The sequence below is a fragment of the Mus musculus genome, chromosome 1, assembly GCF_000001635.26.
Source record: "Mus musculus strain C57BL/6J chromosome 1, GRCm38.p6 C57BL/6J".
Taxonomy (NCBI): Eukaryota; Metazoa; Chordata; class Mammalia; order Rodentia; family Muridae; genus Mus; species Mus musculus.
The window spans coordinates 53,478,695-53,492,554 of NC_000067.6; the positions used below are offsets into that span (position 1 = coordinate 53,478,695).

At 40.3% G+C, this 13,860-nt stretch overlaps 1 protein-coding gene across 3 annotated transcripts in view; it reads right to left on the reverse strand.

The window, feature by feature from the left end:
• Positions 1-13,860, reverse strand: part of Dnah7a (dynein, axonemal, heavy chain 7A) — a 310,307-nt gene that overhangs the window by 81,700 nt on the left and 214,747 nt on the right. For 2 of the 3 annotated variants that reach the window (XM_006496179.4, NM_001252070.1), the window contains 2 exons: positions 4,603-4,788; positions 958-1,121 (listed from right to left, as the gene is read on the reverse strand). In XM_006496179.4, coding sequence (XP_006496242.1) covers positions 958-1,121; positions 4,603-4,788 — 350 coding nt within the window. Of the gene's footprint in view, positions 1-957; positions 1,122-3,054; positions 3,109-4,602; positions 4,789-13,860 lie in introns of those variants that run through there. The other variant, XM_017321900.2, reaches the window with a different exon arrangement.

Genomic DNA, 13,860 nt, shown 5'->3' on the forward strand with positions numbered 1-13,860 from the left:
AACACACATGTTTGAAGAGGGAAGTGTTTTCTGAGAGGGATGCAATAGCCACAGGGCACTTCTATCAGGATAACCTGTTGAGCAGTGAGGAGGGAATACCAAAGCTTTACTTTAGATGACTATTTTCATAAACATTGCACACTTGCCATGCTATTGGTTATTTCTGTCTCAAGACTTTATATTCAGATTCCAACCACTTTTACTTGGACTAATACGATTTCAGGTGGGTTTTTGTTGTTGTTTGCAGGAAACAAATGAATCAAATTCAATGGCTCTGCAACACAGACCAGAATGTTTCTGACTGATGGCAGAACTGAGTATTTCTTACTGATGCTAAGAAACACTGTGCTGTTCCTAACACTCTTAAATTCTAAAATGCTTTGGCCAGGTCAGAAACAAGACTGTGAACTCGGAAAGCGATACTTGTTCTCACAGTTAGACAGGTTGACTTGTGTGACCTGGAGAAGAGGGTGTGGTTGAACAGGCCTATGTCCTCCTGGCTGCTTCTCTTTGTCTTTTCATCAGCCAGGAGATTCTGTGATGGGTGGTTTATGGTCAGCTCATACTTGTATCAAAACAGGGACACGGACAGACTTGTGAACAATGAGGACAATTACCATCAAAGACTCACCACTGTGTATCTATTAACACTTTATAGCAGGATTTCTGTTTTATGGAAATAAAAATTTTGTTCTTTACTCACAAAAGAGTTTTCCTCTTATAATCTAAAAGACCTATGAAAACTCATTTTAGCTATTTCTGTTTGTTTATCATAGCTTCTGACCATTGACTATTATAATATTAACAGAAAAATTATCCATGCTTAATTAATATAGCTAATTAGCAAACATTTCAATAAAGACTTACTAGCTAAAACCATTTTTTAAAATGTTTGCAAATAAATGTATCTACAAATTAGATAATAAAGATCATTTGTGAGAAAAGATTTTTCCTTACATTATAATGATCCCATTATCAATGGAGAAAGAGTCAGAGGGTAACCCAGCGATATTCCAAGCTCGAATCGTCACGGCTTCTCCCAGTGTACCCATAAGAGAGTAGTCATCGGAGCAGGGGATGTCTCTTTCTTTACATGACTGTGACCACTGCTTGGTTTGATTCTTCAAAATATTCACAGAAAAATAGACATGAGTTGTTGGACAGTAGCCAAAGGGATACTACCTAGCATTTATTTACTGAGAAAACCAACTGCTATTGAAGCTTCGCCTCGAACATGATTTGTGTACCAAACCTTTTTCAAATAAAATTATAACAAAGAAAGTAAGCTATGTACTGTAATAAGCAATGAGACAAAGCCCAGATGGACCACACGACAAAGTTAGAATTTTATATCTGAGAAGAACAATTACTGTGTATTTTTCTAAAGTTTAAACTTACAGAGTAGTTGACATTCTCTGTCTTAGTTTCATTTCTGTTGCTATGATAAACTCACCAAGCAAATATTAAGTTGGGGGAAAATGGATAAATTTTGCTCCCAATTCAATTCAAGATGGAAGGAACTTAAAGCAACTGTTCACAGTCACAAGCAAGAGCAGAGTGAGAATGGATGTATGCCTGTATCTATTGCTCGCCTCACTCTCCTGCAGAACCTATGGTAGGTAATGGTGCTCCCCGAATTCCAGGTGGATCATCCCACCTCAACTAATCCAGTTAAGAAAATCCCTCATAAGCATCCTCATGGGCCACCTTGATATAGACAACCCCTAATTGAGATGCCCTTTGTAAGTGATTATAGATTGTGTCAAGTTCACAGTTAAAACCATCATATTTTCCATGCATGTATATTTAAATTATAAATATACAGAAAAATACTATATGATTTATAATATAAAACTAAATCTGTGGAATAGGTAGAGGATACAGATAACATTTATTTCTGGCTCCCATGTGCTCTATAGGAAGGATCACCTAAAGTATATTGAGTTATAACAAGGGTCAGGACACATTTTGAATTCTGTCCTATCTACCAGAGGCATGCTCTGTTATGGTGGCCAAAAACCATACTAAATGGTTTACTCAATACTAAAGTTTATACTAACATTCAAGTTCAGGTTATACACCTAAATCTTCAGAAATAGTCAAAGACATGGCTGTGAGGGAAATAGAGACAGGCAAAGAGAGGGTGTCCATAAGCAAAGGGCATGATGCTTGTACCTGTTCTGGGCTAATGAGGATGTCCTGCGCGCATGCGCGCGCGTGCGTGCGTGCGTGTGTGTGTGTGTGTGTGTGTGTGTGTGTGTGTGTGTGTGTGCGTGTGCGTGTGCGTGTGCGTGTGTGTGTGTGTGTGTATGTGTGCACACGTGCACGTGCATGTGTTATGTGTAGATGGTGCTGAGAAGGGTTTGGTTGTCACTACCTTTTCCCTCAGGTTCCTGCTGAGTAGGTTGTATCAATATTATACTTTTATGCAAAAAGGTCAGGGCAGATTTGGGTGAGTGGCCACTTCATGAACTTAAATGTTGTTAATATTATTTGTAATGTCCAATATCTCTATTAGCGGTAAAATTACAGGTGACACTGTTTTTCTCATTGCATCCCATCAGTAGTACATAATTTCAAATTATTCATCTATCAACGATGCTAATTTTCAATCACTTCATTAAAGCCAGGCTTTTGTTTCATAATTATAGGGTTATAATTATGTGTGATTATTGGTCATTTGGATCTCAGACTATTACACAAATATACTTGGGTGAGTGAGAAGCAGAGTTCTCTTAACGCTGTGAGTGTTATGACAGGGTTTTCACTGGGAGGAGCTGCAACAGTTGGAGCAAAAGTTTATAATACAATAAGTGGGATGGCATGAGCTAGATTTCAGGTAATTCCTGGGGATTGCACATCTGAGTAATTCATATGGAAATAACAAGAGGTTTCTCTTGGAAACCTGAATAATTCGAGGGCCATTTTCCTACAGGGTTGTTTCAGCCTAAAAGGGAAATGACTGGGCTCAGGGCTCAGCAAACTGCACAGGAAAATATGGATGCTTTACCCATAATTGAGAACACTGAAGACAGCAGTTGTGAGATAAATTTTGCTCCTTGATCCTGTCCATTTGTAGTTAACATTTCAGCCTTTTGTGGAAGACACCTGGTGATGAGGGAAATGCCTCATATACTCATTTATGTTAGTTCATGTCATAAATTCATCTTTTCATATTTTATCCTCCAAGTTATATTACTATCACTTTTTTGGGATACTGAAATTGCTCACAATTTGGCAGTGCCCTATCCTGAATTTTTTTTCTGTCTTCCCCCCCATACCCCCCCCCCCGCCCCGGCCCCATATTCCCATCTTCCTCCGAGCATTTCCTGGTGTTTCTCTAAGATATATTTGAGGCTCTTTCAGTAACAAAAAATAACCAAGCATCAGGTGTGGTGTGATGTGGTATGGTATGGTATGGTATGGTATGGTATGGTATGGTATGGTATGGTATGGTGTGGTATGGTGTGGTGTGGTGTGGTGTGGTGTGGTGTGGTGTGGTGTGGTGTGGTGTGGTGTGGTTTGGCACTTCTAGCTGCCCAAGCAGCAGGTAAGTACCCAATGGGGGTCACTGGGATGCCCAGGGGTATGATTTAATCTAACAGCGATGGGAGTGAGTGCCTGCTAGTATTTCCATTGTTCCAAGTCCCTATTGGAGGACAGAGTCAAGTGAACATGTTTCTTGTTCCTACTCTCTCTCTTTCTGACTGGCTTGATGGCTCTGCCTGGGAAATTGTCTCAAGCTTTGTAAGTTTCCTTGTTTAAAGCTGTCAATTGAACTAACCCATCACTAACCAAGTTAAATGTTAACCACCTGAGCTAGATATATGATGTTAATGCCCCTACTGAACAAGACTCAAAAGAACAGCCAAAGCTGAAAATTGGAAAGTCATTGCACCTCTATGACCTTAACAAGGTAAACAGAGGCCTCCAAAGTGAAAAGGCTAAAATAGAAGCTCCATCTATATGAGGATTTTTAAAAGTTTGTTTTTAAAAATTCAATAGTCAAAGAAACCATAATGGAAATGGGGGACTCAGTTCTGCTTACAGAAAAGTCCTCAGTGAGGCTCAGTGGACACGATATGCAAGTATGTTAAGGGAAACCAAGAAGCCCTTGATTAAGGTCAGTGAAGGTTGTCTTGTCTCCACCCACTATAGTTTCAGCCTCTGATGTGGTTTTGGAATGACTTATTAAGATCCATGCAGAGTAGTTAAGGCATGGATCCCTCATGCATGCTTTTGTGTGGGCACACAAACACACACACACACACACACACCCTGATTCCTTTACACTTAGGAACTAAAAATTCATCTAAAGCCCGCCAGTTTAAAATTAGATTTTAAAACAATATTTCACACAGCATCATTTGGCTACCAAGCAATTTACAGGATGTCTAAAATTTTTGACTACAAATAATTTAAAACTAATCTGCTTTTCCTTGCAGTAACCAAAAATTAACACAAAATCAAAATAACACAGATGGAAAAAAAATCCCTCAAGTTCCCCACCACCACCACCAGCAGCAGCAGCAACAAACAGACCAGAGGTTAATGTTGCAATGATGGGGGGAAGCAAAGAAAAGCCCCAAAGGCATCCCTCACCTGTCTGTAGTTAGATGTAAAGGCTCCCAGGTAGGCGACAACCCCTGAGGAGATGAGGATATCTCCCGTCAGGTTGATGTACAGATGCCCAAGCTCCAGCGCGGAGTTGCTCCATCGGGTTTTCTCACCTCCCAGGCCCCCGATCAGCTGCTCTGCGCGTTCTAGCTTTTTGCTGCACAAGTCAACCTCAAAAATAAAGGTGAGCTTTTATCAATATCTACAAGTGAAATGGGCTGAAAACTGCAGATTTCCCGACTCAAGAGATAAACTCTCTCAATTACAAACTAGACAGATTCTAAGAAGCACTTTTAAAAAAAGAAGCACGGTGCATCTCGCTGAGATAAAGCAAGTTCGTGACATTATGACTTTAACAAACAAGTGACTTCAATAAGCTTCTAAGGACTCCTATAGAGCAGCTAACATTTAACAGTGAGGCAACTCTAAGGAAATGACCTTCAACACAAGGGACTGAGATTAACCTAGTAACCAGCACTCTACTGCAAATACAGATTTAAAAATATATAACAAATATGGGGGAGGACTCTGGATGAAGCAGGTTAGTAGAGTATTTGCATAGCATGCCAAGGGCCCGGGTTCCAGAGTTTGCACTATATTTTAAATATTTTATAAGTGTGTCTCCTCACTTAACTTAGTGCATTTAAGGTTGCTTTTAAAGGTTAAAACTTTTAGCAATTTACACTTATTTACAGCGCACAATCTTTTAAGTTGTTAAATGGCATCACTGTCCTCCCAGACACTTGCAATTAAGCTTCACAGGGGACACCAGTCACTAGCTAAAAGCCTCCTTTCTGCATTGGACAATCAGCCCAAAGCTTATTTTACACCATTAAACAATTCAATAAAAAAGGAAAGGGGCAGATGTTTATCAAGGTGGCCAGACTTGGGGAAAGGCACCCAAACCTATGTAAGATCAGTGTTCCACAGGATACTTAGATGGAGTCACTGCAATTTAATTTTTAAGTGATAGCATCATTATTTTTTAAATAAAATCAACTTATTCATTTTGCTTTTTAAAAAAGTACTTTAATAGTAGTGGAACTGTATCACTACCCTCATTTTCTTCTCTTAGCTTCTCCTATGTCCTCTCACCTTGATAGCACACTCTCTCTTTCTATTTATCTCTCTATCTATCTATCTATCTATCTATCTATCTATCTATCTATCTATATATATATCTATATATCTATCTATCTTTTAAGATATGTGAATACACAGTACACATTGCTGAGTCCATATTTCTTGTTGGTGTGTACACAGTTTCTAGGCTGTCTACCCTGCATTATACAACCAATAAGGGGTCTCATTCCTGGGAGAGGCTAATCCCCCCTTTCTGTCTGTGTTTCTTTGTCTAAGAGTGGAACCTCATCACCCCTTCCACATTAGCATGTCCATTGATACTGCCAATGTTCCAGCCTTGTTCATGCAGCCATTCCTAGGAGAGACAGTTTCACAGCAGACTCCCTGGTATTCCGGCTCACCCACTCAGTCATGTTCACTGCTGCTCCACTCACAACAGTCAGGAAAGGGGAACAACCTAAATGTCTTTTAGTGGGTAAATTGATAATGAAAACGTGGCACATATTCACAATGGATACTACTCAGATGTAAAGAAAAGAGAAGTTAAGAAATTTTCAGGTAAATGATGGACCTAGGAAAGATTACATTGGACATAGCCCAGACCCAGAGAGACAACATCCTTACTCATAAAAGAAGCTGAGTAAAGTTTACTTAGGGATTCAAACTGTGCAATTTTATAATGCAGACATTTACATTATTTTGGAGTAAGAATTTGTCTTAAGCATTTTCCCAATACTAGTAACTATTATTTAACTGTGTGGCAATGGGCTATGCACAGAAAGTCTGGTCTTCAGTTGAGCTGAGGTAGAACTCCAGTGGTGGTAATTCCCGCCTACATGGGACAGAAGGCATTCTCTCATGTCTCCTGTACCCCTGGCTCCTGTTGAAGTTACTGCCCCCACAGCTCCACAGGAAAAGTGTGTGGCTAACAGTCATGTAGACAATGTCCCAAGCTTCTGACCTCTAGGCTAGACTCTTCCCAGTTACCTAGCAACAACAAGATAAGAAGTCCACTATAAGAGGGACTGCTTTGCCCCTCCTCACTCTCTAACACTCTCTCTCTCTCTCTCTCTCTCTCTCTCTCTCTCTCTCTCTCTCTCTCTCCTACCTTCTCTCTTTCCCCCTGCCTTTTTACAATAAAGCTCTAAAACCATAGACTGTCTCTGTTTATCAAGGCCCACTGTGCTTGGACGATGGGATAGGCTTTCTCCTAAAGAGCCGTGCCTAATCTCCTGTCAGAAGGCCTTCCTGTGCTCCAGCCATGGACCAGACTAAAGACTCTCACCTGCATGGGAACCTCTCTCCCTCTACCCTCTCTCATCTCCTCTGCTGTATCCAGGGTGGGATGCTGGAGACCGAGAACCTGGTAGGGGGGCTACCCCATGTCCACCCCCCAGCCGAGTGGGGTCAGTGGCGTCACACAGCCAGATGCCTACCCAGGGCCGAGTGGAAAGAGCCTGGCAGTCCTCCCCCACCTGCCTGCCCAGAGTACAGGAACTCAGGCCAGAAACAGGCTCTCTCTCCCTCCCCCCTCTTCCCCTATACCTACAGCCCCACATTTAACTAAATGCTTTTAAATTAAAAGATGTAAAATATCAGTTTACCTACAGATAGGCTTGAAAAAGTACAAGGTTTGTAATGGGTAATAATTTTGATCTTTCCAAAACTAAACCTTTGTTATTCAGTTTTCCCACCTTAAAGGGTGTCCCACTTCTAGGCTTCCTTATCTGTTTTGCCTTCAACATTGCCCAAAAGAAAGTGGATCAGATCTCAGACTACAACAATGCTACCACTGGAAAACCCTAAAGAAAATACTTGTGACCCTTTTTCCTCAAAATAAAAAATACATTTATTATAAATATATGCATATGTTGACTTTATATTTTCCAACATTCTTTTACAAAAACTTGAAAATTTCAAATACATAACAATGTTGACAAATGTTTCCAGTGAGCAACTATATACTCACCTAGTGGTTATATTGTTAAAATTAAATGTAGTGTACTGACTGGTTTTGTGACAACTTGACACAAGCTGGAGTTATCACAGAGAAAGGAGCTTTAGGTGAGGAAATGCTTCCATGAGATCCAGCTGTCAGGCATTTTCTCAACTAGTGATCAAGGGGGGAGGTCGCCTTGTGGGTGGGACCATCTCTGGGCTGGTAATCTTGGGTTCTATAATAGAGCAGGCTGAGCAAGCCAGGGGAAGCAAGCCAGTAAAGAACATCCCTCCATGGCCTCTGCATCAGCTCCTGCTTTCTGACCTGCTTGAGTTCCAGTCCTGACTTCTTTTGGTGATGAACAGCAATGTGGAAAGTGTACGCTGAATAAACCCTTTCCTCCCCAACTTGCTTCTTGGTCATGATGTTTGTGCAGGAATAGAAACCCTAAGACATGTAGTCATGGCCAGTAACAGGTTAAAGACTGACTCAATATTCTGTGTGTGTTCAAATACAGATTACAGGGCAGATCTTAGAGGAAAAAGCAGTGTGTTCAGGCCATAGACAATGACTAGAAACTGGGTTGTCCGTGAATAAATGGCTTAACCTTTCTTTGCTTTGGCATCCTAAAAATAACCCAAGAAGATTGGTAGTCTCAGAAGACTATGGCCAGCAAGCCAGGAGTGCCACTGTTAATATGTCTGTCCCTGGAGGAAGTGCAGGAATGGAAGGGGAAGAAATATTCCAACCTCTGAAGAATGTTAATATCATTTTTACTTTGTTAAAGAATGATTAAAGATATAAAAAAGAACAAGGACTGGCAAGGTGGCCCTGTGTATAAAGGTGCCCTCTGCACAAAGAAACTCTGAGTTTGATCCCTAGACTGCATATCAAGGTAACAGGAAAGAACCAAATGCACAAAAGTTGTGACTTCCATACATGTGCTGTGGCATGCATGCATGGGCATAAACATGTGTGTAAATTATTTAATCTCAATCTGGGGGTTATACTCTACCTTTGGCCATTCAGTTCCCAGATGAAAGACACACAATCTTTATATTTATTATAAGCCTTAGTCAGTACTAAAGCTGGGCAGATATTTATCTACCTTTTATGCTATTAGAATCTATTTCCCCACCCATAACTCCTAGTTATAATTTGCTATGTTTCATCTGGGCAGCCCTTAACTCCAATTGGCCAGCCCTCATGGCCATGTTTTCATGATTTATCTACCCCATGGTGGCTTCCTTCTCTTTCCACCTTATCCCTCCTTGTGGTTCTCCTCAGACATCGGACCCAAGAATCCTGCCTATCTTTTTTCTGCCCAGCTACTGGCTATAGGCATCTTTATTCACCAATCAGGGATAACTTGGGGCAAGTTTACATAATGTCACTTGGGTATGTCACTTAGGTAAGTAAATTAGGTATATGCAGACTCTCTCATTCCTGGAGGCAATCAGACTTGGGGGTCAGTATTTAGCATAATAATATAAACAAAAGACCAAACCTCAACAATACATACATAGGCACACACATCATAAACACATAGTAAAAAATTGAATTTTTCCTAAAAAAATAAAAGTATCTTATACATATCAAACTCTTGATAAATGTTGACTGCTATGAAATATTGGTATATATTTTGGTTACAGAATCAGACTTAGCAGTTACTTTGCATGAATGGGAATCCTATATAAATTATGACAATGGCTTTGGTCTTGAGTGTTTTCAGTAATGGTTTTGAGAATGCTCATCATAGCTCTGCCAGGGCTGTTGTGTGAGCTCTTCCAATTCTCCTTGTGAAATGAGAAGAGATGGAAATAGCCCAGCTTCCATTTTCTTTTTTTTCTTTTTTTTTTTAATTAGGTATTTTCCTCGTTTACATTTTCAATGCTATCCCAAAGGTCCCCCATACCCACCCCCCAATCTCCTACCCACCCACTGCACCTTTTTGGCCCTGGCGTTCCCCTGTACTGGGGCATATAAATTTTGCGTGCCCAATGGGCCTCTCTTTGCAGTGATGGCCGACTAGGCCATCTTTTGATACATATGCAGCTAAAGACAAGAGCTCCCGGGTACTGGTTAGTTCATATTGTTGTTCCACCTATAGGGTTGCAGTTCCCTTTAGCTCCTTGGGTAATTTCTCTAGCTCCTCCATTAGGGGCCGTGTGACCCATCCAATAGCTGACTGTGATCATCCACTTCTGTGTTTGCTAGGCCCCGGCATAGTCTCACAAGAGAGAACTATATCTGGGTCCTTTCAGCAAAATCTTGCTAGTGTATGCAGTGGTGTCAGCATTTGGAAGATAATTATGGGATGGATCCCTGCATATGGCAATCACTAGATGGTCCATCCTTTCGTCACAGCTCCAAATTTTGTCTCTGTAACTCCTTCTATGGGTGTTTTGTTCCCATTTCTATGAAAGGGTAAAGTGTCCACACTTTGGTCTTCGTTCTTCATGAATTTCATGCGTTTGGCAAGTTGTATCTTATATCTTCGGTATCCTAAGTTTCTGGGCTAATATCCACTTATCAGTGAGTACATATTGTGCGAGTTCCTTTGTGATTGGGTTACTTCACTCAGGATGATACCCTCCAGGTCCATCCATTTCCTAGGAATTTCATAAATTCATTTTTTAAATAGCTGAGTAGTATTCCATTGTGTAAATATACCACATTTTCTGTATCCATTCCTCTGTTGAGGGGCATCTGGGTTCTTTCCAGCTTCTGGCTATTATAAATAAGGCTGCTATGAACATAGTGGAGCATGTGTCCTTCTTACCGGTGGGGGCATCTTCTGGATATATGCCCAGAAGAGGTATTGCTGGATCTTCCGGTAGTACTATGTCCAATTTTCTGAGGAACCGCCAGACTGATTTCCAGAGTAGTTGTACAAGCTTGCAATCCCACCAACAATGGAGGAGTGTTCCCCTTTCTCCACATCCTCGCCAACATCTGCTGTCACCTGAGTTTTTGAGCTTAGCCATTCTGACTGGAGTGAAGTGGAATCTCAGGGTTGTTTTGATTTGCATTTTCCTGATGATTAAGGATGTTGAACATTTTTTCAGGTGCTTCTCTGCCATTCGGTATTCCTCAGGTGAGAATTCTTTGTTCAGCTCTGAGCCCCATTTTTTAATGGGGTTATTTGATTTTCTGGAGTCCACCTTCTTGAGTTCTTTATATATATTGGATATTAGTCCCCTATCCGATTTGGGATAGGTAAAGATCCTTTCCCAATCTGTTGGTGGCCTTTTTGTCTTATTGACGGTGTCTTTTGCTTTGCAGAAGCTTTGCAATTTTGTGAGGTCCCATTTATCAATTCTTGATCTTACAGCACAGGCCATTGCTGTTCTATTCAGGAATTTTTCCCCTGTACCCATATCTTCGAGGCTTTTCCCTACTTTCTCCTCTATAAGTTTCAGTGTCTCTGGTTTTATGTGGAGTTCCTTAATCCACTTAGATTTGACCTTAGTACAAGGTGATAGAAATGGATCAATTCGCATTCTTCTACATGATAACCGCCAGTTGTGCCAGCACCATTTGTTGAAAATGCTGTCTTTTTTCCACTGGATGGTTATAGCTCCCTTGTCAAAGATCAAGTGACCATAGGTGTATGGATTCATCTCTGGGTCATCAATTCTGTTCCATTGGTCTACTTGTCTGTCACTATAAAGTACCATGCAGTTTTGATCACAATTGCTCTGTAGTACAGTTTTAGGTCCCGCATGGTGATTCCACCAGAGGTTCTTTTATCCTTGAGAAGAGTTTTTGCTGTCCTCGGTTTTTTGTTATTCCAGATGAATCTGCCGATTGCCCTTTCTAATTCGTTGAAGAATTGAGTTGGAATTTTGATGGGGATTGCATTGAATCTGTAGATTGCTTTTGGGAAGATGGCCATTTTTACAATGTTGATCCTGCCAATCCATGAGCATGGGAGATCTTTCCATCTTCTGAGATCTTCTTTAATTTCTTTCTTTAGAGACTTGAAGTTCTTATCATACAGATCTTTCACTTCCTTAGTTAGAGTCATGCCAAGGTATTTTATATTATTTGTAACTATTGAGAAGGGTGTTGTTTCCCTAATTTCTTTCTCAGCCTGTTTATCCTTTGTGTACAGAAAGGCCATTGACTTGTTTGAGTTAATTTTATATCCAGCTACTTTATTGAAGCTGTTTATCAGGCTTAGGAGTTCTCTGGTGGATTTTTTAGGGTCACTTATATATACTATCATATCATCTGCAAAAAGTGATATTTTGACTTCTTCCTTTCCAATTTGTATCCCCTTGATCTCCTTTTGTTGTCTAATTGCTCTGGCTAGGACTTCAAGTACAATGTTGAATAGGTAGGGCGAGAGTGGACAGCCTTGTCTAGTCCCTGATTTTAGTGGGATTGCTTCCAGCTTCTTATCATTTACTTTGATGTTGGCTATTGGTTTGCTGTAGATTGCTTTTATCATGTTTAGGTATGGGCCTTGAATTGCTGATCTTTCCAAGACTTTTATCATGAATGGATGTTGGATTTTGTCAAATGCTTTCTCAGCATCTAACGAGACGATCATGTGGTTTTTGTCTTTGAGTTTGTTTATATACTGGATTACATTGATGGATTTCCGTATATTGAACCATCCCTGCATCCCTGGGATGAAACCTACTTGGTCAGGATGGATGATTGTTTTGATGTGTTCTTGGATTCGGTTAGCAAGAACTTTATTGAGGATTTTTGCATCGATATTCATAAGGGAAATTGGTCTGAAGTTCTCTATCTTTGTTGGGTCTTTTTGTGGTTTAGGTATCAAAGTAATGGTGGCTTCATAGAATGAGTTGGGTAGAGTACCGTCCATTTCTATTTTGTGGAATAGTTTGTGAAGAACTGGAATTAGGTCTTCTTTGAAGGTCTGATAGAACTCTGCACTAAACTTGTCTGGTCCTGGGCTTTTTTTGGCTGGGAGACTATTAATGACTGCTTCTATTTCTTTAGGGGATATAGGACTGTTGAGATCATTAACCTGATCTTGATTTAGCTTTGGTACCTGGTATCTGTCTAGAAACTTGTCCATTTCATCCAGGTTTTCCACTTTTGTTGAGTATAGCCTTTTGTAGAAGGATCTGATGGTGTTTTGGATTTCTTCAGGATCTGTTGTTATGTCTCCTTTTTCATTTCTGATTTTGTTAATTAGGATGCTTTCCCTGTGCCCTCTAGTGAGTCTGGCTAAGGGTTTATCTATCTTGTTGATTTTCTCAAAGAACCAGCTCCTTGATTGGTTGATTCTTTGAACAGTTCTTCTTGTTTCCACTTGGTTGATTTCACCCCTGAGTTTGATTATTTCCTGCCTTCTACTCCTCTTGGGTGAATTTGCTTCCTTTTCTTCTAGACCTTTTAGGTGTGTTGTCAAGCTGGTAATGTGTGCTCTCTCTAGTTTCTTTTTGGAGGCACTCAAAGCTATGAGTTTTCCTCTTAGGAATGCTTTCATTGTGTCCCATAAGTTTGGGTATGTTGTGGCTTCGTTTTCATTAAACTCCAAAAAGTCCTTAATTTGTTTCTTTATTCCATCCTTGACCAAGGTATCATTGAGAAGAGTGTTGTTCAGTTTCCACGTGAATGTTGGCTTTCTATTATTTATTTTGTTATTGAAGATCAGCCTTAGTCCATGGTGATCTGATAGGATGCATGGGACAATTTCAATATTTTTGTATATGTTGAGGCTTGTTTTGTGACCAATTATGTGGTCAATTTTAGAGAAGGTACCATGAGGTGCTGAGAAGAAGGTATATCCTTTTGTTTTAGGATAAAATGTTCTGTAGATATCTGTTAAGTCCATTTGTTTCATCACTTCTGTTAGTTTCACTGTGTCCCTGTTTAGTTTCTGTTTCCATGATCTGTCCATTGGTGAAAGTGGTGTGTTGAAGTCTCCCACTATTATTGTGTGAGGTGCAATGTGTGCTTTGAGCTTTACTAGTTTCTTTAATGAATGTGGCTGCCCTTGTATTTGGAGCATAGATATTCAGAATTGAGAGTTCCTCTTGGAGGATTTTACCTCTGATGAGTATGAAGTGCCCCTCCTTGTCTTTTTTGATGACTTTGGGTTGGAAGTCAATCTTATCAGATATTAGGATGGCTACTCCAGCTTGTTTCTTCATACCAATTTGCTTGGAAAATTGTTTTCCAGCCTTTCATTCTGAGGTAGTGTCTATCTTTTTCTCTGAGATGAGCTTCCTGTAAGC